The following is a 22,690-nucleotide window of genomic DNA, read 5'->3' on the forward strand; positions in this document are numbered from 1 at the left end:
CGCTGGTCCCCTGTGTCCTTCCCCGCTGCCACGGGCGGGGCGGGGCGGGGCGGGGCGGGGCGGGGCGGGGCGGGGCGGGGCGGGGCGGGGCGGGGCGGGGCGGGGCGGGGCGGGGCGGGGCTACCAGCGCTCGCCTGGCTCCGCCCTCCTCCGGCGTTGATTGGCTGCGAACCCCTTATTTGCATCTGCGCAAGGCATGATGGGAAGGGCCGGCGTTTGGAGTGCCGCCGGCAGCGCCATGGGCCCGCCCGCTCCCGGGCGCTGATTGGATGCGGGGTTCTCTCGTTTGCATGCGCGCGGTGCAGGACGGGAAGGGCCGTGTAGTTTGAAGCGCGCGGCGGCGGCGGGAGCTATGGCGGAGCCGGGCGGGGAGGAGGAGCAGGAGCGGTACCGGCGGTGAGCGGCCTGTGCGGGGATGGGGAGAATCGTAGAATTGGCAGGGTTGGAAGGGACCTTAAAGATCACCTAGTTCCAACCCTTCTGCTCTGGGGAGGGATGCCTCCCACTAGATGAGGTTGCTCAGAGCCCCGTCCAGCCTGGCCTTGAACCCCTCCAGGGATGGGGCTTCCCCAGCCTCCCTGGGCAACCTGTTCCAGTGTCTCAGCACCCTCATGGAGAAGAACTTCTTCCTAAGTGGACCCATTTCTAGTTTTGATCTATTCCCCCTAGTCCTACCATTACCTGACATCCTAAAAAGTCCCTCCCCAGCTTTCTTGTAGGCCCCCTTAAGATACTGGTAGGCCACTAGAAGGTCTCCTCAGAGCCTTCTTTTCTCCAGGCTGAACAAGCCCAGCTCTCTCAGTCTGTCCTCACAGGAGAGGTGCTCCAGCCCTTGGATCATCCTCGTGGCCCTTCTCTGGACACGTTCCAGCACGTCCATCTCTCTCTTGTAATAGGGTCTCCAGAACTGGACGCAGTACTCCAGGTGGGGTCTCACGAGAGTGGAGTAGAGGGGGAGAATCACCTCCCTCGACCTGCTGGCCACGCTTCTCCTGATGCAGCGCAGGATATGATTGGCTTTCTGGGCTGCTAGTGCACACTGTCCTTGGACTCAAGTCCTTTTCTTCAGGGCTGCTCTCAAGCCAGTCACTGCCCAGCCCATATCAGTGCTTGGGATTTCCCTGACCCAGATGGAGGACCTTGCACTTGGTCTTGTTGAACTTCACGAGGTTGGCATGGGCCCATCTCTCCAGCCTGTCCAGGTCCCTCTGGATGGCATCCCTTCCCTCCAGCGTGTCACCCGCCCCACACAGCTTGGTGTTGTTGGCAAACTTGCTGAGGGTGCACTCAATGCCACAGGGATAGGCAGGGGTGGCGAGCTGAGGGGGGACCGGGCGGACCAGGTGAGGGCAGTCTCAGTGCTGACGGTGGCTCTCGTAGGCTGGTGGGCGATGCCAAGGTGGCAGCGGGCAAGAAGGAGGAGGAGCGGTACTGGCGGTGTGCAGTGGGGTGGCCTGTGCGGGGACGGGAGTGACGGGGATGGGGGGGTGATGCAGTGAAATGCCAAAGTTAAGACTCAATAGCCTCGGTGACTATTAAGCAGATATTCTTTATTGCAGCACCGGGTGCACAGGGGATTGGTCCACCTAATTTGCACGCCAACTGATTTAGATGTACAGTTTAAATACATTCTATGTATACATATTCACTAGTTTTCCAAGAAATTATTACCTATTTGTTATCTCCTGCATGCACACTAGAGTCTCTCAGTGGTCTTCAGAGACATCTGGTGGTCATTTACTTCCTCCACTCCTCTTCATCGTCGTGACCTTCTGGGTGAACTGCAGGCCTCTACTCTATTCCTTTATTCTTGCTGGCGCATCAGAAGTGTTAGCTTTGACTAGTCTCTGCATTCCTCAGTAATCCTGGGCCCCTTGTTTTGAGAGATAAGCGTCTACTACAAGGTTATATTGTCCTAAAGCATCCTTTCTTAAAAAATAGGATATAAGTTCTGACATTTAATACTACAATTGTTGCATCTGCTCTTTGTACAGCCTTAAGGCGTCCAGTCTCCTAAATTAAGCTCCTACTCTAATTTACAGTTCCAATATATTAAGCCCCTACTTCAATTAGTTTACAGCTTTAATATATCCAACCCTACTTCAGGGGGGACAGGGATGAGGGGGGCGGCGGGCCGAGGGCGGGCCGGGGTGGTGGGGGGACCGGGTGTGGGCAGTCTCATTGCTGACGGTGGTTCTTGTAGGCTGGTGGGCGATGCCAAGGCGGCGGCGGGTGACGGGGATCTGGAGGAGGCCCTGCGGCTGTTCCGGCTGGCCGCTGCCATCCGCCCCAGCGAGAAGCTGCAGGGCCGCATCCAGCGGGTGGTGGAGGCGCTGGCGGCAGTGGCGGTGGCAGAGGACGAGGACGACGAGGAAGGCTTCGTGAATGTCTGCGGCAGCGGCCTGCTGCTCTACGGGGAGGTACACGAGAAGCTCTTCCAGCACCAGCGGGAAGGCGTCGCCTTCCTGTACCGCCTGCACCGGGAGGGCAGGCCTGGCGGCATCCTGGCCGACGACATGGGCTTGGGCAAGACCGTGCAGGTCATTGCCTTCCTCTCGGGCATGTTCGACAGCGAGCTCCTGCGGCATGTCCTGCTGGTGGTGCCCACCACCCTGGTCAGCACCTGGCTGGCCGAGTTCGCTTGCTGGACCCCCGGCGTGCGCGTCAAGGAGTTCTATGGCAGCAGCAAGACGGAGCGCACCAGGAACCTGGAGAAGGTCCGGAGGAAGAACGGCGTCGTCATCACGACCTACCAGATGCTCATTAACAACTGGAAGCAGCTTGCCAGCAGCAACGAGCAGGAGTTTGTCTGGGACTACATCATTCTTGATGAAGCGCATAAAATCAAGTGCCCCTCTACCAAAACGACCAAGAGTGTATATACGATTCCTGCAAAGCATCGCCTCCTCCTCACGGGCACCCCAGTGCAGAACAACCTGCGGGAAATGTGGTCCTTGTTTGACTTTGCCTGCCAGGGCGCTCTCCTGGGAACGGCCAAAACTTTTAGAATGGAATATGAGAATCCTATTACTAGGGCAAGGGAGAAGGATGCAACTCTAGGCGAGAAAGCACTGGGGCTAAAGATATCCGAGAATCTAATGACAATTATAAAGCCGTACTTCCTCAGAAGAACCAAAGAAGATATCAAAAACAAGCCTGACAAACCAGATGCTCCTCTTCCTGAGGATCCAAGTGAGAATTGTGCTCCTGCCATGCCATGTCTCACTAGGAAAAATGACTTTGTTGTGTGGGTGTACTTGGCGCCAGTGCAGGAAGAAATCTACAGAAACTTTCTCTCTCTGGATCATGTGAAAGAAGTGCTGCTGACAACCCGATCGCCTCTGGCTGAGCTGACTGTCTTGAAGAAGCTGTGTGACCACCCCAGGATTCTGTCTGCAAGAGCATGTGTCCAGCTGGGCTTGGAAGAACAGGAGTACTCTGAGGAGGATCACGGGAGTGAAGCAGGTACGCTTTCAGGCGCTAGTAAAATAGACCATCTCTCTGATAAGACTCTGATTCAGGAGTCTGGGAAAATGCTGTTCCTTGTAGGACTTCTAGAAAGACTGCGAGAGGAGGGACACCAAACCCTGGTATTCTCACAGTCGAGGAAGATGCTGGATATCATAGAGCACGTCTTGTCTTGCAGACAATTCAAGATCATGCGTATTGACGGGACGGTAACCCACCTAACAGAACGGGAGAAGCGCGTGAATGCCTTTCAGAGGAACAAGCACTACTCTGTCTTCCTGCTCACTACGCAAGTTGGTGGCGTTGGTTTGACCTTAACAGCAGCTAGCCGAGTGGTGATCTTTGACCCCAGCTGGAATCCAGCTACAGATGCTCAGGCTGTAGACAGAGCTTATAGAATCGGGCAAAAAGAGAACGTAGTAATTTATAGACTGATTACCTGCGGTACAGTGGAAGAGAAAATATACAGGAGACAAGTATTTAAGGATTCATTAATAAGACAGACTACCGGTGACAAGAAGAACCCGTTTAGATATTTCTCCAAACAGGAACTAAGGGAGCTCTTCACATTAGAAGATACTCGAACATCTGCAACTCAGATCCAGCTGCAGTCTTTGCACGCCACCCAAAGAAAGACTGACCTGCAGCTGGACGAACACATCGCCTATTTGCACTCTCTGGAAATGTTTGGCATTTCTGATCATGACTTGATGTATACGAGGGAAATAGCTCATGAGGAGCAGGCAGAGAGTCAAGAGGCCCAGCAGTACATCCAGCAGAGGGTACGGAAAGCCCACGAGCTGGTTCAGTTAGAGTCGCAGCTCAGAGACCAGAGGATGGCGGGGATCAGAAATGCTTGTGAAGAGACGTGGCAAAGACCACCCGAATTGGTTCCCCAGCCAAAGAAGTTGTCTCCAGGGCTGAACAACATGGATCGCTTTGTGTCGCCACCAGTAGCTGATAAACGTGAAAATACCCAAGTTATTGATCTCACAGAGGACCAGAAGGTCCAGGTTCTTAATGTCAGCTCCAAAATGACAAGTCTGACTATCGGTGACTTGGACGAAGAGGAACTGGCACAAGAGGTCTCCAGTATGGATACAGAGCTGCTCAATACCAGCAAGACAGTGAAACAATCAGATACAGAAGAATCTGAGCAAAATCTTGAATCAAGCATTATACCATCATCACCTGGACTTTATCCACTTGGTAAAGAGAGTGAAAGTCTCGAACAGAAACAGTGTTCCCATGTAAGTTCAGATAGCTTGACTGAGGCAGGGAATGGCCTGTCTGGGCATCGTCAGCATTCCTTTAATGAGTCTGGTATCGATGATGATTCCAAAAGGTTAAGAGATGCAGAAATGTCAGATCAGGTACTTGACCCACATACTGCCTTGGGGACAGATAATGATGTTCTTGAGCTAGCTTTGGCTGCCACGGTGCCAAATTTATCAAACATTACACCAGAAATCCATGGTAGGCTCCAGAAATCTCACGTGTTGGAAGCCAGCTTGGAGGATATGTCTGTGCCTTCTCTCCAGGATCAAGTTGACTTCAATCTGGTCCTGGAAGAGTCTGAAGAAGGACGGCAGGATGCCTCAAATGGGGAAAGATCACCGGAGCACCCAGAAAAGGAGGGCTTCCAGCTAGAAGCAGAAAGCTTTTGTAAGTCTCCAACAAAAAAATCTCCAACTAAACCTTGTCTAAGCGAGCACAGTAACTGTGGAAAACCCTGTCACACAGCTGAAGAAGAGCCATGTAACTCCCTGCAAGAGAGTGAAGCATCAGAGGAAAGCAGTGGTGTCTTTGATTTTGGTAGAAAGAAAAACGTAAGAAGGATAGTTTCAGACAGTGAGGATGAAGACCATTCCATCATGATTTTGGAGGAAAACCAGTCTGAAAAAAGGCCCTCTTCCCTAAACAGCCCTCTGCATCAATTTCTGGAAGGATTTAGCGCATCCACTCCTAAATGTGAGAGAAGTGTAGCAACAACCATCTTTTCTCCCCAACTAACTAACACTAGTAACAGGTCTACTGCTTCCAGGCGATCTCTAATCAACAAGGTTGTAGACGAGGTTGAGGATATTGGAGAAATCATGGGAAGCACTGGTGATGATGAAGATGATGAAGATGATGATGACAGCAATGAGGAACAGGATGACCTTGTGGAAGAAGAAGCTGAGGAGTGCAGCGGGGAGTCTGCTGAGCCTGAAGAAGAACCTGCTGGAGAAACACTTGATACAGATGAAGAATCCTTCCATCTGGAGAGTATGTCCTCCGAGCAGTCGGAAGCAGATGAGACAGGAGGAATCCAGTGGTGATGCTGAGCTTCCATCAGGTGAGCAAATAAGACTACTTCACCCAGGAAAGCGCCTCTGAAAAAGAGGTTGGTCAGAGTTCCTCTGCTGCTGTAAGCAATTACAATACCTTGGTAGGCAGAGGGAAGAAACTTAAGGATGATGGAAAGCTACAGGAGGCGTTGAACTGTTTCCTGCAAGCTCTTGACATAAAAAGTGGAGACCCTGAAGTCATGCTTGTGACTTTAAACTTATATAGAGAGCTAGCCCAGAAATGAAATATGTGTACCTTTATTAAGAACAGTCTTACTTTTTCTCATTAAACGTTTGTCTGAACTACATCACTGTAACTTTTTGACCTAGCTTAAGGCTGACGGATACAATATACACTTCTTTCAGGGTGACTGAGCAAATTCAGCATCTCCTCCTGCGTGAGGGAACAGTCTGAGAATCTAGTTGTCAGGTGGTGGGGAAGGGACCTCACTGTGGACTCAGTTCACAAAGATGAAAACAGTTCATGCTGCTGTTTGATTTGTTAATAAAAAAAGTTGTGTTTATGTCTAACCCCCTCTCCAAGCTTGCAGCCCTGGCTTCATCTTTCTGCTCTTTGGATCCTGTGGCTGCCTCTCCCCTGAGAGGACGCTGAGGGTGTGCTTCCAGGGCAGCTTCACGCAGTCTAAGCTCAAGCTGCTGTAGTTCCTCCCTCCTTGCCTTGAAATAAGCTGATGTGGCTCCTGAATGTCACCCACCCTTTGGGTGAGCCGCAGGTGGGTGCAAAGGAGAGAGCAGAACTACTGCAACCTGGTTTTAAGTTGGTCTGAGAGCGCATTTGCTGTGGAGAAGGGGAGCTCCTCCAAGCAATGGAGGCCAGCTCACCATCTGCCCGGGGCCGGGTCCAACACGGAGCGCAGTACCGCAGAAACCCTTCTGCTCCAGCCCCTGCCAGACGGGGGTTGCTGCAGAAGGGGTGTGCAGGTGTGGGGCTGTGGAGGAGTGTAACAGCAATTAGACCTTGACTGTGTCAAGGGGCTGAACACCTCAAACTTTTTGATATCACTGGAGGAATCAAGGGCTTCAAAGGAGTCTCTAACCTGACTTTGTGGCCACTCCCCCTTTATTTCCAGTAGGTTGACCCCAGCTGGATGCCCGGTGCCCACCAAAGCTGCTCGATCACTCCCCTGCTCAGCTGGAGAGGGGAGAGAAAATACAACAAAAGGCTCCAGATTTGAGATAAGGATGGAGCGATCACTCAGCAGTTACAGTCATGGTCAAAACAGACTTGAGGCTTGGGGAAAAATTAATTTAATTTATTACCAATCAAATCAGAGGAGGATAATGAGAAATAAAACCTAAATCTTAAAACACCTTCCCCCCACTCCTCCTTTCTTCCTGGGCTCAACATCACTCCCAATTTTCCCTACCTCCTCCCCCCAAGCCAGCGCAGGGGGATCAGGAATGGGGGTTGTGGTGGGTTCATCACACGTTGTCTCTGCTGCTCCTTCCCCCTCACACTCTCCCCTGCTCCAGCATGAGGTCCCTCCCACGGGAGACAGTCCTCCACGAGCCGCTCCAGCGTGGGTCCCTTACACAGGGTACAGTCCTTCAGGAACAGGCTGCTCCAGCGTGGGGGCTCACAGGTCTTGCCAGCAAACCTGCTGCAGCGTGGGCTCCTTTCTCCATGGGGCCACAGGTCCTGCCAGGAGCCTGCTCCGGCATGGGCTCTCCATGGGGTCACAACCTCCTTTGGGCACCCACCTGCTCGGGCGTGGGGTCCTCCATGGGCTGGAGGTGGATATCTGCTCCACCGTGGACCTCCATGGGCTGCAGAGGAATCTCTGCCCTGGTGCCTGGAACACCTCCTCACCCTCCTCTTCAGTGACCTTGGTGCCTGCAGAGTTGTTGCTCTCACACATTCTCACTCCTCTCTCCAGTTACAGTTTCTGCAGCAGTTTTTTTTACCCCCCTTCTTAAATATATTATCACAGAGGCACTGTCACTGATGGGCTCAGCCTTGGCCAGCGGCGGGTCCCTCTTGGAGCCAGCTAGCATTGGCTCTGTCAGACACAGGGGAAGGTTCTAGCAGTTTCTCACAGACACCACCCCTGCCCCCAACGCCCCCGTTACCCCTATCTTGCCACACAAACCCAATACAGTAGGACAGTCAAAGCCTGTTCTTGCACAAAGGCAGCAGGAGGGGGAAATATTGGTTTTAAAGCTTTGAGCTGCTTTTTGTCTGGTAAGGAAGTCCTCCTACCCTCATCCCACATACAGTTCAGCTGCCATGGATTAAATATATCTCTCTGGTGCTGTAGGCACAATGAAGCTGTGAAGTGGGTTCATAGTTCAGAACCATGCAAGCTTAAAATTGGAAGAACCTTGTCCTGGCTTTAGCAATGCTCTGCTTATCTGCCATGCCCCTCTGCCATCACGCTGAGATAAACCTGGCCTGGAGTTCTCACCACTATGACCGTCTTCTGTACGGTCTTTCCTTGTGACAATACAGCGGTGAATTTTGATGCTTCCTCATGCCACGTGCATGTTTAGTGCCTAGCAAGTTTGCCTTCTGTATTACAGCATGATAGCAAGGGGTACTTTCACACCTTGCTGAGTTTTGCCACTTTTGGAGAGGGAACTAGTCTGTTGAATTTGAATCCCTTGTACTAAGGAGACTCGACAAACACAAACAACAATCCTGTTGGTACAGGAGATGTGCCAATGTGCTAATAGGTAGAACAAAGCTCTGGTAGCCTGGAAACAAGTGGTTTATTAATAGAGCATCCCTTAAATGAGGCCACATCTGCTCTCATACTGCAGAAAGGCCTGTCTGCCTTTCATAACAAAATATTAATGAACTAGAGCTTTGCAATCATTCATTGGCATCTCTGAGCTTTCCATTCTCTTAACAAAACAAACACCCCAAAAAGGGAGGGAGGAGAAAGACCTGCCCTGGTTTCAGTCTCACCTCTTCCTTGTCTGTCATCTTGGGACAGGCCTTTTGTTCTCTTTGATGGTTTCTCCCCATCTCTGAGCCCTCTGGCACCGCACGCTGCTCGCCTGCAAACAAAGCCAGTGTCTGTTGCTAGAGATGTGCCTTGTTTAGGTGCTGTCTTTCAGCAGGAAGGGGATCACTGCGCTGGGATATTTATTGCTAAGATCCAAGAGGCAGGAGACATACTGGGCTGTCTCATTCGCATCAATCACGCTGTCCTTCAGGCGGCCTTACCAGTAGGATGAGGCACAGCCTGCTAGGCTCGAGACCTGTACCACACGTAGCAGCAGGGGAACGCAGGAAGCAACAAGCAAGCATTTAGTGGCTTTTCTCTTACTCAAGCTTAAGTTACACAACTTCTTACTGCAGCTCCAAGTGGATGAGAAGTACCTTTAGGGATGGGTAACTTCGTATTCAGGACTCCTTCCCCCAGCTCCCCTTCCCCAGCACTGCCCACCAGGGTGCCTCCAGCCCCGGCCTGACCCTCACCTCTACTGGGAAACTGCGAGAACGAGCCGCCTGCCCAGGGCAGTGACCACGAGCTCTAGCTGTGGCATCACCCACCCTCCACCAAAGGGACCGTCCTCCCATTCCCAGTCTGAGCTCTGGAGCAGAAACTGTAACATGGGAGCTGTCTGCATCCTCACTGGCAAGGACGGGGATAAAGAGCAAGGCCCTGGGGAACCCTCTTTCCCTTTCTGCATCATTTACGTTTGCAGATAAATCCTAAGCAAGGGCCTGGCCTGCCAGACACAGCAGATTTCAACAACTGCAAAAAGCTCTTATTTCACCTTTTCCAGGGAACGCTTTACCTCTCTAGGCAGGGCCCTGTTCTCTGCCAGCTGCAATCTGTGCATCCTGCCACGACGGCAGGGGCAGCCGGCTGCCTCCAAGCATGCCGCTGGTTATGACCGACTTGGCTCCGAGGTCAAGGTGTCTGGGAAGCTCTCGGGATTCAAGCAGTCAACAAGGTAATGGTCATTCATCTTTTATTTTCTGCCTTCCACCATGATAATGTGGTAGCCGAACTTTGTTTTGACAGGAGGGTCTGTATACACTGGCTTGTCCATGCTGCTCACGGGCAAGGCAAACGCCGCTTCCTGGAAAGGTCCCACCATGGAGCCTCTGGTCATCCAGCCCAGGTCTCCCTGGAAGAAGGAACCATCAGGATTAAACTTTGAGAATCTCCCTGCAACAGTGGCTTCATTGGCAGGGAGGGTGGAGAGGATCGTCCCAGGACCCCCCACTGACTGTCCCCGGCACCCACTCAGAATCCTAAGCAGAGCTGAGGCTCTGCTGCAAATAAGTACTTACAGCTGAGCCCCTGGCACCTGCCTGTGCCTCTGCCCAGCAGTTAAGGCTGCCCCAGACCAGTGTTTGCCCACCCCACTGGGAACGCTGTGGGTGCTGTGCCCAAAGCTATTGAAACAAGGTTTTTGAAGGCACCCGGGAAGGAATCCCCAGCAGCAATCTCCACCAGCACACTGTGATGGCCAGCACAACACCAGGTTTCCCCGAAGGCCACTGTCCCCTGCCCAGCCACGCTCCCCTCCCCTGAGGACACAGCACCTACCCCTTGCCGGGCCTTGTCCTCGCTGTACTGCGAGGCGACCTCGCTGAAGCGCAGGCCGGACTTCAGCTTCTCCATGGCCTCCATGGCTTTGCCGTGCTTCTCGCACAGGATGTGCCGGACCTGGAGGGACGGTGGAGCGGGGCCACGGCTGTGGTGGGTCGGGGGAGGAGCGGGGAGAACCCCCCGGCTGCCCCGGGGGGGAATCTGCCCGGCTCCGGGGGTCCCTGCCCGGCCGCACCGCCCCCGGGGGACCCCGCCGCCCCCCAGACTCACCTTCACGGCGTTGCCGCCTCCCTTCGGGCCCTGGGCTTTGCCCTCGCTGCTGCTGCCGCCGCTGCCGCTGCCTGTGAACGCAGCGCCCTTAGACCGGCCCGACCCTCGCCGCCCGCGGGAGCCCGGCCGTTCCCCCCCGGCCCCGCTCACCCTTGCCCGCCTTGCCGCCGCCTTTCGCTTTGGGAGCCATCTCGCCGCCGTCAGCGCGCCGAGGCCCCCGGGCTGCCCGCGGCGCGCCGGGCTGGAGCTGTCCCCGCCGCCGCCCCTCCGCCCGGCGCCCCGCGGCCGCCCCAGCCCCGGCCCAGCCCCAGGACCCCGCCGGGCCCGGCTGTGTGCGGGACTCCCGTAGGCCGGGCCGTGCGACCACCCCGCGCTGTCCCCAGCATCCCCCCAGCTGCCAGGGCTCTCCCCAGCGCCCACCCAGCACCCTGGGCTGTCCTGGCACCCACAGCCGTCCCCAGCACCCGCCCTGGGCTGTGCCTGCCGCCCACCCTGCTCGCCCCCAGATGGGTGCCCAGCCACCCGGCACTGACTGTCCCCAACGCCCACCCTGGGCTGTCCCCAGTGTCCGCCCAGCACCGGGGCTGGCCCCAGCACTTACCCAGGGCTGTCCCCGACACACAAGGCTGCCCCTGGCACCCATCCCACCTGCCCCCAGGACCCCAAGTCTGTCCCCAGCCCCCCACACTATCCCCAGCCCCTATCCCAGGCCATCCCCGACTCCCTGCAGCGTCCCTGCGCTCACCCAGAGCCACTGGGGACACACGAGTGCCTGGCAGACGCCATCAGAGGCTCTGGCAATGGGGCTGCATGGTCCCCACGCTTGCCAGCGTCCCCTTGAGCCACCCAAGGGGCATCAGGAGGTGTCTATCCCCCCCCATCTCCCCCCCAGCACCCTTCCCCAGGGCTCCGGCCCCCCTCAGCAGCCACAAGAACCAGCACGCACAGGCAGCCGTCAGCAGGGAGCAGTTTACCAAGCTGGCGAGATTAAAAAGTACAACATTCAGAAGCCCGCACCACGGCGGGACCAGGGGATGCCGCCGGCCGGGCTCTCCCCAGGCACCGCAAGCTGCCCTTCCCGCAGTGAAGCAGCCGCAGAAACGGTTCTGCATCCACAGCCGGAGGGAGGAGGAAGCAAGTGGCCAGGGACAAGCTCTCGGCCTGGAGCTGGCCGGCTCCGCTGGCAAGAGCCCGTTCCTCCGGACAGGGAAATGAGGATCTGTGCCATGGCCTGACCTCAGCTCCGCAGCTGGGATTCACCCCGGGCCTCCCACACATTCCTTATCTGGTAGCGGACGCCGCTTTCGCTGCCAGCGGTGACGGGTTTTTGCAGGGGTGTCTCCACCCCATGCTCGTCCCCAGCCCACTCTGCCGGCTGCCGTCCCCCCAGCCGCTAACGCTCCCACCGTCTCCGCCACCACCGGTTTCCTGAGCAGTCATGTGCAAAATGTACCCGTCCCCAGAGCTTCCCTCTCCTGTCCCCGGGGCCCCATCCCCGCCACACCAGCACCCTGCCGCCGGGCGCGGGAGCAGGGGGAGGGCTGGGTGCTGCGGGATGGAGAAGGAGCATGGAAATCTGTTAGAGCTTTTTTTTTTTTTTTTTTCCTGAGTTTCTCAGCCTGGATCTTAATTACAGGCTTAAATCTGCAACCCCGGGAGAGGGAAGGGAGCAATGTGCAAGTAAACGGGAGGGAGGGGAGGGGGAACAAACCGCAAGGAGGGCACAGCCTCTTTCAGGGTGAAATCCAGCAGGAGTGTGTGGATGGGGAGGTGTCCGTGGAGGGCTGTGCTGCCGGGGGCCCAGGCTGTGTGCTTGGGGAGGGGGCAGAGACCCCCCTGAGCAGCCCTGGCCCCTGGAAGGGCACCTGTAGCGCTGCCGTGGTGCCTCCCTTTCCCCACTGCTGCCCGCATCCAGCCACATCGCTCTCCCCCACACACAGGAGGGCTGGGCACGCCGCAGCTTGCAGAAATAGATCAAGGAATAAAGCGGAAACTTTCCTAAACACCCCGTTTCTTTGACAGGCACAGCCCGGCCCTTTCTCTCTTGCTATGGGCGTGCAGCCGCGCTCCTGCTCAGAGCTGGGGCTGGCATTTCCTCTCGGTCCTGCCCTCCTCCCTGTCCCAGCCCCGCTGCCCCTCAGGTGGCCGCTGTCACTGGCAGCTGGGGCTCCCATGCTGGAGCCAAGCCAGGAAGCAGCAGCTGGGGACGAGGGGGACAAATCCCACCCTGCGCCTTCCGTTGCACCCCGGGCAAGGGCCAGCACCGCAGCCGGTGACGTGCAACCCATCCCTTTGGCAGAGCTGGGCAACGCAGCCGTGCCAGCACCGCATCCCCCTGTGCCACCGCGGCACGTGCCACCTCCTCGCAGCACCGGCACGGGCAGCCTCGCAGGCACACACCACCTGGGCTCTGCCGTGTGGCGCGGTTCCAGGCCGCGGGACACTCCGGGGTGCACAGTCTGGCTGGCTAGGGGACCCGTGTGTGCCAGGGGGACGGTGGCACTGCCAACAGCACTCTCTGGGCAGCGGTGGGGTGCAGTCCCTGCACTGCCAGTGGCTCTGGCACGCATCCTGCTCGGCCTCACACAGCTCCACTGCAGCCATCGGGCACGGGTGGAGCTGTGGGTAACCCCAGAGGGACCCCAGGAGTCACCTGGGAGGTGGCTCGGGTGACATCGGGATGGGTTTGGCCAACAGCTCGCTGGCAGCCCAGGACCTCCAGTGGCTGATGTCTGCAGGAGATGCTGCCGCAGGGTCCCTTGGTGCGATGCCAGAGGCAGAGCTGGGGAAGGGCTTCCCCGGGCAGCGCTGTCCTGCTGCAGCCCACCTGTCCCGCAGCGGCAGGGACACTCGCACCCCACGTCACCCCACATCACTCCGAGTCACCCCGAGTCGACGGCCCGGTGCAGGACCCACTGGCGCCGGGAGGCTGGTGGGGAGCGGGGCGGCTGGCAGACCCCCGTGGGCCGGTGCAGTGAGGCTCCCCGGGGCAGGCGGCAGAGGTGACCCCGGGGTTTGCTTTTGGACCAAGAGCTGAGGAGCTCCGAAATGCAGCATTTTGGGGGCTTTCAAGGGGCTGGGTTTTGGCTTGAGGTCGTCGCGCTGGCTGCGGACGCCGGGGTGCCTGTTCCCCGTGTGGCGGGGAGGATGCTCGGAACGACGAGGGGGAACCGCTTGTGGCTCTTCAGAAGCAACCTCAATTCCAGCCGGCCCCCTTACGTCTTCCCAAAGTACGTCTCCGTGTATCCAGCCGAACTCAAACCTGGGATCTTTGCCTGGGAAACTCAAGGTACAATGTCAAAAGAAAGAGAATAAAACATCATCACCACTGTGCATTAGAAAAGCCATTTAAAGTACCACATGCCGAAGTGACCAAACAGTTTCAAGCCAGCTCCGCTGCGGGTGCTGAGCGACGCCGGGGGCTGCAGTCCCGCTCTGCTTCCCGAGCAGGTGCCTTCGGTCCCGGGAGCTGGCTCAGCTGGGGACGGTCCCAGCCCCGGTGCTGCCTCTTCCCTCGTGGAAAGGGCCCAGCTCCGCCAGAGACACGGGGGCTTGGGCTCCAAACGCTGCCTCCCAGCTGACGGCTCTCCGAGGAAGAAACAAAAGCAGAAGAAAACCCCCGGTGGGACACGAGGACTCACCCGGGCAGCCAGGACACCCCTTCCGCAGCAACCCTCCTCTGCAGCCGTCTCCAGCCCTTCATGGCCAGAAGGGACCATGCAAGGTTAGGGCTGGCTTTTGGGGCTGTTTGCACCGTCTAGCTCGGGGGCAAACTCTGTGATGACCCTCCGAGCCAGCGGGTTCGTGGTCTTGAGCAGTTCAGCGGCAGATGGCCGGGTACCGGGGCTGGTTTTGCTGCTCTTCTTCTGGAGCAGGGCTTTAAAGTCTTCGTTTCTGCTGGAAGACTTCCCGCTGCTGCCCGCTGCTGCCGGGGACTCGCCAGTCGGGGAGCCCGAAGTCTTTACAGGCGAGTGGGAGTTGTGCCGGCTGCCAAAGGTGTCACCAGGCTCCTTCCGCCCCAAGACCTTCCTCTTCGACCTAGGCACCAGAGAGACACGCAGTGGGAGCAGCCCCGGGCGGGAGCTGCCGCCCCTTTGGATGGGGTGAGGTCCTACAGCGATGGGCACGCCGCCTGCCCGGCTGTGCTGTGCCTGCTCCGCCAGGGCAAGAAGACAACCTGTGCATGGCAGGCGATGCACCTAGCTGCTGGCAAACCCTCTCCTGGCAGCTAGGTCCAACATGCCCCGAGGCCGATGGAGCAGTGGACCAACCCCCCTGCAAGCTGGTGACCCAGCCTGGCCACGGGCTCAGGGTGCCAAACTCCGAAGCGCTTGAGGCAGCAAGAGCTGGGTTGTCCCCAAGTGTGAGCATCGGCCCTGGTGTGGAAAACTGAAGGTGTCGTGGTGGGGGGGACACTGCCCTGGGACTGTGGCACGATGCCCGTCCAGTGCCACCCACCAGCCCTACCTGTGGATCACAGTGAAGAGATCCTCTGTGGTGCGGGACGTCACGAACACATCGTCGTCCTCCTCCGCGATGGAGTCGGCTGTCTTGTCACTGGCGAAGCTCTTCTCCTCCGTGCTGGCCTCCGCCAAGCTGCCTGCATGTGGGGAGGAGAAGGCAGCTGTGAACCGCCCTGTGCGGGCATGGGGAGACCCCCTGTCCCTGGGGTGACACCCACCACAGGAGCGGGGAGCCCCTCACCTTGCTCCGAGGCAGGGTCGCCGGCTTGTCCCGTGCCCAGGCCCTCCGGGGACGGCGGGTCCTCAGCGTCGGGGTTGCAGCAGGCGGGGTCGGCGTCCAGCGTGATGATGGGGCTCGGGGTGGGCGCCTGCTCCCCCAGGCCAGCTCCCAGCTGCGCCGGGGCCGGGGCGAGCGGCAGGTAGAGAACGCTGGGTTTTTTGGGCACCGGTGGTGGCACCTTGGCTTTCCTCCGCTCCCCCTCACCGGCACCGCTCCGCTCCGGCCGTGGCTCGTCCTCCAGGCTGCCCTGCGAGAGCCGCCGGGGTCCCGCTGGCGCCAGGGACGAGGGGGGCTCCCCCAGACCCCTCCTCAGCTCCCCTTTCCGCAGCACTATGAAGCTGTCCTGTGGCAGCCCCTTCTCCTTGGTGGTGGTGCCCGGTGGGGAGGTGGGGGACAGGGGACCCTCCTCCCGCAGAGCCGGGGGCTTGGGCAGGATGCTGGGGGGCCGCTTGGCCAGCGGTGGCTTCTCTGCCACCGGCGGCTTCACCTTCCTCTCCAGCCCCAGGCAGGGACCGCGTGGCGGCTCCTCGGCATGCTCCGGGCCGTCGGCGTTGTCCTCCGGCTCCGAGCGGCTGATGGAGCGGAGGCGGACCGAGCGCAGGTCGGACTGCGTGACCACCGGCATGATGGGTGTGATGGGGCTGGTCTTCTGGGCCAGCTTGGTGCCGAAGGTGGAGTCGGAGTGGTGCCGGCTGACCTTCGTCTTCCCCTTCAGGGAGATTTTCAGCCCCGAGAGGTCGAGGTGGGCGGGCGGTGTGAGTGGCAGGTCAAAGGACAGCCTGGACTTGGGGCTCCTCTCCATGGGGGACGTGGGGGGCAGCGAGGACTTCCTCTCGGGGACCAGCGGCCTCACCCGCACCTGGTGCGGGGAGTGCCCGAGGATGGCGGAGGTGGGGACGGTGGGGGTCGGGGTCTCTGACTGGCTGGAGTACCCGCTGGATGGGGACATCAGCCCCGTGGGCCGGCCTGGGGAGGAGGTCTTGAGGTCCGCTTCGGCAGAGAGCTGGGAGGGTGTCGTGGCCCTGGAGATGGAGGGGGAGGCGAGGGACTCGGAGCTGCCCCGTGCCTTGGCGCACTCGATGGCCGTGGTCCCTGTGGCCGTGCTTGAGCTGGAGAGGGACCGGTAGGGATCACCAGCCTTCCAGTCCGCCAGATGCCACTGGTGGGGGGCAGCTGTGCCGTCGGGCTCCCTCCCCATGCGCCCCTGGGGGTCGGAGTGCACCAGCCGGTGGCCCTGCGGCTCCGTTGGGATGCACAGGCTCTTGGGCCGGTGGTCCTTGGGCAGCACCGAGCCAGGCCCCACAGCATCATCCTGCCCCTCCTTAATGAGAGAGACGCTGCGTGTGGGCGGCGAGGGCTTCTTCTTCGCCTTCTTGAGGGAGATGCTCTTGGAGCGCCGCCGCCGCTGGCCCTCCTGCTCCAGCCCAAGGGAGACGTTGTCGGTGCTGGTGCTGCCCTCGGAGCTGGCGCTGGGGTAGCCCAGGGTGTAGTTGGCGCTGCCCCGCCGGGTCTCGGCGTACGCGATGTCCACAGAGCAGAGGGAGCCCGAGTCGGTGGGTACCGACAGCGACCGCTCGCGGAACCGGCACCCTGCCCGCTCCACCTCCAGCCGCGATGGCTCCACCGCCGGCTCCGGCTCCTCTTGGCTTCCTGGCAAGAGGTTCACCTTGGCTTCTCGGCCCTCGCACCTCTGGCCACCCCCAGAGGTGGGGGGGGACTCGGGCACCACGCTGGAGAAGGAGCCGGGCCCGTTGCTGCCCATGTGCTCCTCCGTGGCGATGAAGAAGGAGGCGGCGGCGGGCGAGCCCGGGCTGGGCGACGGGATGGAGCCGCCTGGCGAAGTGCAGGTGGGCCCCTTGCCCTGGCCGGCGGCGGGGCTGAGGGGGCTGGCATAGCCCAGGGCGCTCCATGGCGGGGAGAAAGGGGTGCCGGGCGGCCCGTTGCAGGTGCCAGTGCAGGGGGTGGCTGTGCCGTCCATGGCAGCGGGTGGAGGGCAGCAGCGGGCCCCGAGGTCGCTGAAGGTTTTCCTCAACGGGGCAGAGAGGGGCTGGCGGGGGCTGATCTCCTGGGGTGCCTTCGCCCCACTCGCGGTCTCGGGGACGAAGCTGCAGGAGAGGGACTCGGCGATGGGCGCGTGTGTGTTCAACGTGGGGCCATTGGCGCCGCCTGCGAGGAGAGACACAGCCTGGGTGAGCATTGTCCCGCTTCGCGCTCTGCCAGTGGGTCAGCGGCATGGTCCTGCCCCGCTTGCCATGGGCCCAGGACTGGTCCCACCCTGTGGCCGATCTCTGGGGCTGCATCTCTGCCCAGGCATGAAATGTGCCCGAGCGGACAGGTCGACACCCTCTGACCAGGTGCCCTCCTACCCCCTCCATTGGCATGGCCATAACCCAACCGCGGACAGTCCCTGGCCTGTCTTAACCCTCCAGCCTGGCATGTGTTGGCTGGGACGTGCCATGGAGAACTTGGCAGCCACGGCAGGAGTCTCTACCCACGGGGACATCGGCCCCACAGCAAACAAAGTGCTGCCTCAACGCTGCCCCGTGGTGGGGACACAGATGGGGACCAGGAAGAGCAGAGGGAGGCATCACTGCCTGGGTCGGGGAGGGACGCGACAGCTCACAGTGCCACCTCATCTCAGAACAGCCGGGATGGGGAAGGACCTGGGGACCTCGCTTGGAGCACACCCAGCAGACCAGGATGCTCAAGGCTGCAGCGGGTTGAGGTCTGACCATCTCCAAGGGAGGAACTGTGACAACCTCTTGGAGGTTTGACCACTGTCATGGGGAAAAACCTTCCTCCTACCCAGTGACAATTCCCCCCGGTGCAGCTGGTGCCATGGCTTCTCCTCCTCCTGTCCCTGCCTGCCTCCGGGAAGAGCCCGGCTCTGGTTTCCCTACACCTTCCACAGGGGACGGCACGACAAGGCCCCCGATCCGGGACGGCTGCTGTCCCCATGGGGTCCAACACGGGTCCGTGGCTGTGCCAGGAGTGCTGCAGGCACCCTCGGCCACCTCAGTGCCCTCAGCTGGTCCCCAGCCCCAGCAAAGCCCCAGGCAGGGTGCGTGCCTCACGGCCCCAGCACCCGCACCAGGTGGCCCATGGCCAGGGAGGGTGGGCACGGGGCAGGAGCTGCCGGAGCCGAGGCCGGGTGACCCCCGTCACTAGGAGAAATTTCGGCGTCCGTCTCGCCCCGTAAGCGTGCAGGACCCCAGCTTAGGGTGAAGGGGCTGTCCCCGATGCCACACCAGCTCCGGGGCCAGCCCGGTGTCATCAGTGTGCCCAGCACCCCGGTGCCCCAGGAGGGAGCACAGCCAGTGCGGTGGCCTTTATGTCCCCAAGGCCAGGGTGTCCCCAGGGAGCCCATCTGTGCCCGGTCTGGCTGCCAGCCCCCGGGGTGGCTCTGCCCACTGTCAGGGCAGCTCCGGTGGGTGCCGGCCCTGCCCAGGCGCTGCCAGGGCACGAAAGTGGCTGCGCGGTTCTTGCCGTCACCTTGGTCTCGCAGGGACAGGTTAGGGAATCCGATAACGGTCCGTCTACGCCGCAGGGTGGACTTGGGGTTCATCGCGGTCTCTGTGTTAAACAGGGAGTGACGAGCACTCGCGTGCCTAGCAAAGTGCTGCCCTGTAGCCAAAACAAACAGGCTGTACGTGGGGGTGCCGGGAGGGGCTGCCGGGGCGGGGGCTCTGTCCCCCTCCATCCCCGTGTGTCCCATGGGTGCCCCCCGGCCTGGGATGGCGACTGCAGGCAGGCGCGTGGGATGGCAGGAGGGTGGTGAGCCATGCGGGGTGAGCCGCGGGGGACATGGAGGCACGGCGGGCACTGCCGGCCGGCGGGAAGACGGAGATGCTGCCGATGGAGGTGGGATGCACGGAAAGCTGTGGGGACCGGCCCCGCTCCGGTCTGTGCTGGTGAGACCGGACCCCGCACCACTGGGCTTCATTGTTAATGGGGCCAGCGATGCTGAACCACACTGGGGACATGAGGAACAGCAGGGTGGGGAGAGGGACCAGCGTGGTCCCCCCATGTCTCTCCATCACAGAGGAAAAGGATGCAAAGACATCTCTGGCCTTCAAGAAGGTGCATCTTGCTCAGCCACCGGCCTCAGGCTCTGACCTGGGGGCAGAGCGTGGCCCTCGTGCCTGCAAGGACTGGGCAGGACCGTGCTGGTGGGACCTGCAGCCCCGTGAGGACGGACGGACGCACGGACAGACAGGCGAGACAGGCTGGCCGCATGGAGTGTGGCGAGAGCCAAGGTGACAACAAACCGGCGGGCTGGGCAGCACAGTGCGGACAAGAGAGCGGACGGTGGCGTGGCCGGCGGATCGGACACACAAAGTTGCGGATGGCTGGACAGATGGGCTGGGAATGACAGACGCCAATGTGTCCCTCCTGTCCCCTGCGCTGCCCCCGGTGCCCGCCTGGCCCGTGGGGACGCAGGCTCGCAGCCCCAGCCCCCTCCCACCATCCTGTGCCCCCACCGCAGCCAGGCGCTGGGGCGCATCCTCGCCTGCACCCCGCATCTCGCCCCGCTGCCGGGGCTGCCCCTCGCGCCTCTGCCCGCGGGGGTGCTGCCCTACCCGAGACGTTGATGGGGACAATGTTGGTTTGGACGGAGCAGGACTGGTGCCACTGCTTCTCCTCCAGGGTGGGCAGGGGAAAGGCTCTGGTCCAGGCTGGCTCCTTGTCCGGGCTGGTGGGGAGGCTCAGGGAGGTGTCGGGCGGCCGAGCGCCCAGCGCGGTTGTGCCGGTGCTCTCCTCTTCGCCTGCTTGCCGGCTCGGGGGCTGCGGGGGGAAAGGCACGTGACCCACCAAAGGGACGAGGCTGGGACACAAATGGCCCCCCCGACCCAGCTGCCTGCCCAGCCGCGCCAGCCCCTCTCCTGCGGGCGATGCCGGGGCCGCGCCACCCTGCCCCGCCGCCCCGGCACTCACCATAAGCACGAACTCCAGGCGCTTGGCCGGCGGGGGTCGGGGCGATGGCTCGGGGGGGGTGTCGGGGGGCAGGTGACCGGCGGCGCGGAAGGTCTGCCCGGTGACCCTGCTCTCGGCGTACTGCTCCTCATACTCCTCTGCAAGAGAAACAGCGCCTGGGACCCCGCTCCAGCCCCCGGCTGGGGCTGACGGCTCTGCTCCCGGGGCAGGAGGAGCAGGAAGGCACGTGTGGCTGTCCCCGGCTGGCTGTCCCCAGGCTGGCTTACTGTCCCTGCTCAGCACAGGCAGCTCTGGAGGTGGGGAAGGGAGACCCCAAGCCCAGGGAGGAATGCCGGGGCTGGGGGGGTGCGAGGCAGCGCTGGGACCCCAGCAGCCCACCCCGCTGCTCCCAGGGGCTATGTGGGGACGCGGTGGGTCCCACGGGGAAGCAGAGCCCAGCCAGGGACAGCCAGGAGGGAACTCAGTGTCTCCCCATCCTGTAATTGTTGAGCTAATTAATGCTGGTCGTTATGGCCTGGCAGAAACCAGGTCTGCTCAGGCTGACTTAATGAGATTACAAGCCGGGGGAAGGCCGGGCTGCTGATCTAATCGATGCCTGCAAAGCATCCCAGCCCAGCCCGTGTGACGGCTTGGGTAAGGAATTGGAAGGAAACAAAATCAACAGCCGCACTGATCTGGTTAGCCAGCAGGTTCTTGCCCTCGGCCCTTGCAGGTTCCTGCTCTCGGCCCCGGCTGCTTTGCCGCTTGCAGCAGCGACTGGGGAGCAGAGATCAGAGCGGGGCTGCTGGAGGCTGCGACCCCCCGGGGACCCGACCGCTACAGCTCGGTGAGGTCTGAGGAGCGGCTCGGCCACGGGCACGTGGGAGACGACCTCGCTGTTTGCATGGCGGTCATGTACCCGGGGCAGCACCCATCCCTGCCACCCTCCCCCGGCCCCCCTTGTCCCACTACCTTGCAGCAAGCTCTGGAGGTTGAGCTGGGCCTCCTGGTGCAGCTGCTCCATGCCCGGCGGGCGCCCGGCCGCCAGGAAGACGTTCACCGGCTGCTGCCATGACAGCTTGGTGTGGGCGGCTTTCTTGCTCTCGAGGTCCAGGTTAGAGGTGGCTGCGGGCAGGAGGGAGCAGAGTGAGACGAAGGCGGGTGGGCGGCTGCCCTGACAGCGCTGCCAGGGGCTCCCAGCCGACGCCGCGCCGGCACAGCGCGCTCATCCTGTCCTCAGTCTCCCTAGGAACGCGGGGACTGGGATGTGGCTGTCCTACCCCAGCAAAGCCACCCCGGCAGGCTGCTGCCAGCGGGGACCGGACCCCATCTCCGCCACCGCTGCTGCTCTGGGGGCTGGGCACAGCCCCCGCGGGCTGCCAGGATAAGCCACACAGGGAGCAGGGTGAAAGTGGGGAAGGAAGCGAGCCCTGTTGCCCCGGGTGACTGCTCGGCTGCTCCTGGGCGCAGGAAACGCCGCACGCTCCGGTGAAGCAACCTCCTGGCTGCAGAAGAGCAGAAGTTGCAACCGAAAAGGAGGAGCGAGGGGACACAGCGCCTTTCACCACACTGGTTTCGCCCTGCTCGGCGAGGTTAACGCGCCCTGCCCCGGCGGTGGACGCCCTGCAACGGTCTCTGGGGAAGGAAACTTCTGCGGCGATGGGCCAGGCTCTTGCCCAGACCCTCTGGAACACCCACACGGGTGGAAAAGTCCCCAGGAGAAGGATTTGGGCTCGCTGGGGAGCTGGCTGTGTTGGGAGCGGAGCGGAGCCCCAGCAAATTGGGTTTGCCATGGGAACCCTTGCAGCCCCGGCACCTCCGCCCCGGAGCAGCGCTGGCCCCAGCAGATGTGGGTTTCCGACCCAGCGCGGTTTTGTGCCAGAGCCAAGGGAGTGCCGCCGCCGGCACCCTGCCTGCCGAGCACATCCCGCCCCGGCCCGGGCAGCGAGGGCAGAGAGCGGGTTTGTGAGCTTTAAACAGGGGGCTCGTGGATGACCAGGGTGTCATCCCTGGGGATTTAGGGCTAATCCTTCTCCAGCCACCCCTGGGGTGGGCAGAGGGATGGCTGCTGTCGGCATCGGGTGCTGCACAAGGTCCTGTGCCTGGTGTCACCCACCGGCCTGGGTGTCACCCCCCGGGACCAGGGTCTGACATCCCTTCGCCCCGTCCGGGGGCTGGGACTCTCCCGCTCAGCAGCCGGCACCGCTCCACCCGCCGGGCTGGGGGATGCACAGCCCCGGTTTCACTCCCATTTTCTGGTGGCGCTGGGGGTGCAGGCCAGCGTGCCCGCCCCCGTCCCCATCGCTCGAGGCACTCCTATTACCAGCGTGACAAACACTTCCCCTCTGCCGCGCGCGGGGTGCCCGTCCCAGCGAGCACGCCACCGCCCCAGCTGCCAAAACACGGCCGTCCTGGCCACGGCACCCTGCCTCG

The 22,690-nt window shown here is 61.0% G+C and overlaps 3 protein-coding genes across 5 annotated transcripts in view; 1 reads left to right on the top strand and 2 right to left on the bottom strand.

The window, feature by feature from the left end:
- Positions 1 to 298: 298 nt before the first annotated feature.
- On the top strand, positions 299 to 6,104 carry ERCC6L (ERCC excision repair 6 like, spindle assembly checkpoint helicase). The gene is given in 4 exon segments (XM_054213816.1): positions 299 to 396; positions 2,204 to 5,767; positions 5,769 to 5,817; positions 5,819 to 6,104. Coding segments are annotated over 4 exon segments (3,882 nt in total). The 5' UTR covers positions 299 to 352; the 3' UTR covers positions 6,044 to 6,104.
- A 2,405-nt stretch (positions 6,105 to 8,509) lies between these two features.
- On the bottom strand, positions 8,510 to 10,848 carry PIN4 (peptidylprolyl cis/trans isomerase, NIMA-interacting 4). Its single transcript, XM_054213839.1, has 5 exons — positions 10,751 to 10,848; positions 10,601 to 10,671; positions 10,328 to 10,447; positions 9,567 to 9,902; positions 8,510 to 8,819 (listed from the first exon to the last, which is right to left on the bottom strand). The coding sequence occupies exons 1-4, from the start codon at positions 10,788 to 10,790 to the stop codon at positions 9,744 to 9,746; spliced, it is 390 nt and encodes a 129-aa protein (XP_054069814.1). The 5' UTR covers positions 10,791 to 10,848; the 3' UTR covers positions 8,510 to 8,819; positions 9,567 to 9,743.
- A 707-nt stretch (positions 10,849 to 11,555) lies between these two features.
- NHSL2 (NHS like 2) overlaps positions 11,556 to 22,690 on the bottom strand; it is a 35,052-nt gene continuing 23,917 nt past the window's right edge. For all 3 annotated transcript variants that reach the window (XM_054213819.1, XM_054213820.1, XM_054213818.1), the window contains exons 2-8: positions 21,230 to 21,382; positions 20,279 to 20,415; positions 19,924 to 20,128; positions 18,836 to 18,967; positions 15,305 to 17,509; positions 15,068 to 15,200; positions 11,556 to 14,638 (exon numbers count right to left, since the gene is read on the bottom strand). In XM_054213819.1, coding sequence (XP_054069794.1) covers positions 14,326 to 14,638; positions 15,068 to 15,200; positions 15,305 to 17,509; positions 18,836 to 18,967; positions 19,924 to 20,128; positions 20,279 to 20,415; positions 21,230 to 21,382 — 3,278 coding nt within the window. In that variant the 3' untranslated portion in view covers positions 11,556 to 14,325. The remainder of the gene's footprint in view (positions 14,639 to 15,067; positions 15,201 to 15,304; positions 17,510 to 18,835; positions 18,968 to 19,923; positions 20,129 to 20,278; positions 20,416 to 21,229; positions 21,383 to 22,690) is intronic.

The sequence above is a fragment of the Rissa tridactyla genome, chromosome 9 (assembly GCF_028500815.1).
Source record: "Rissa tridactyla isolate bRisTri1 chromosome 9, bRisTri1.patW.cur.20221130, whole genome shotgun sequence".
NCBI lineage: Eukaryota > Metazoa > Chordata > Aves > Charadriiformes > Laridae > Rissa > Rissa tridactyla.

Coding starts and splice junctions, on each gene's coding strand:
- PIN4 (XM_054213839.1), bottom strand. CDS start 10,790: ATGGCTCCCAAAGCGAAAGGCGGCGGCAAGGCGGGCAAGG. Junction 10,672..10,750: donor CGGCGGCAAGGCGGGCAAGG/GTGAGCGGGGCC, acceptor CTGCGTTCACAG/GCAGCGGCAGCGGCGGCAGC. Junction 9,903..10,327: donor AGGACAAGGCCCGGCAAGGG/GTAGGTGCTGTG, acceptor TCCTTCTTCCAG/GGAGACCTGGGCTGGATGAC.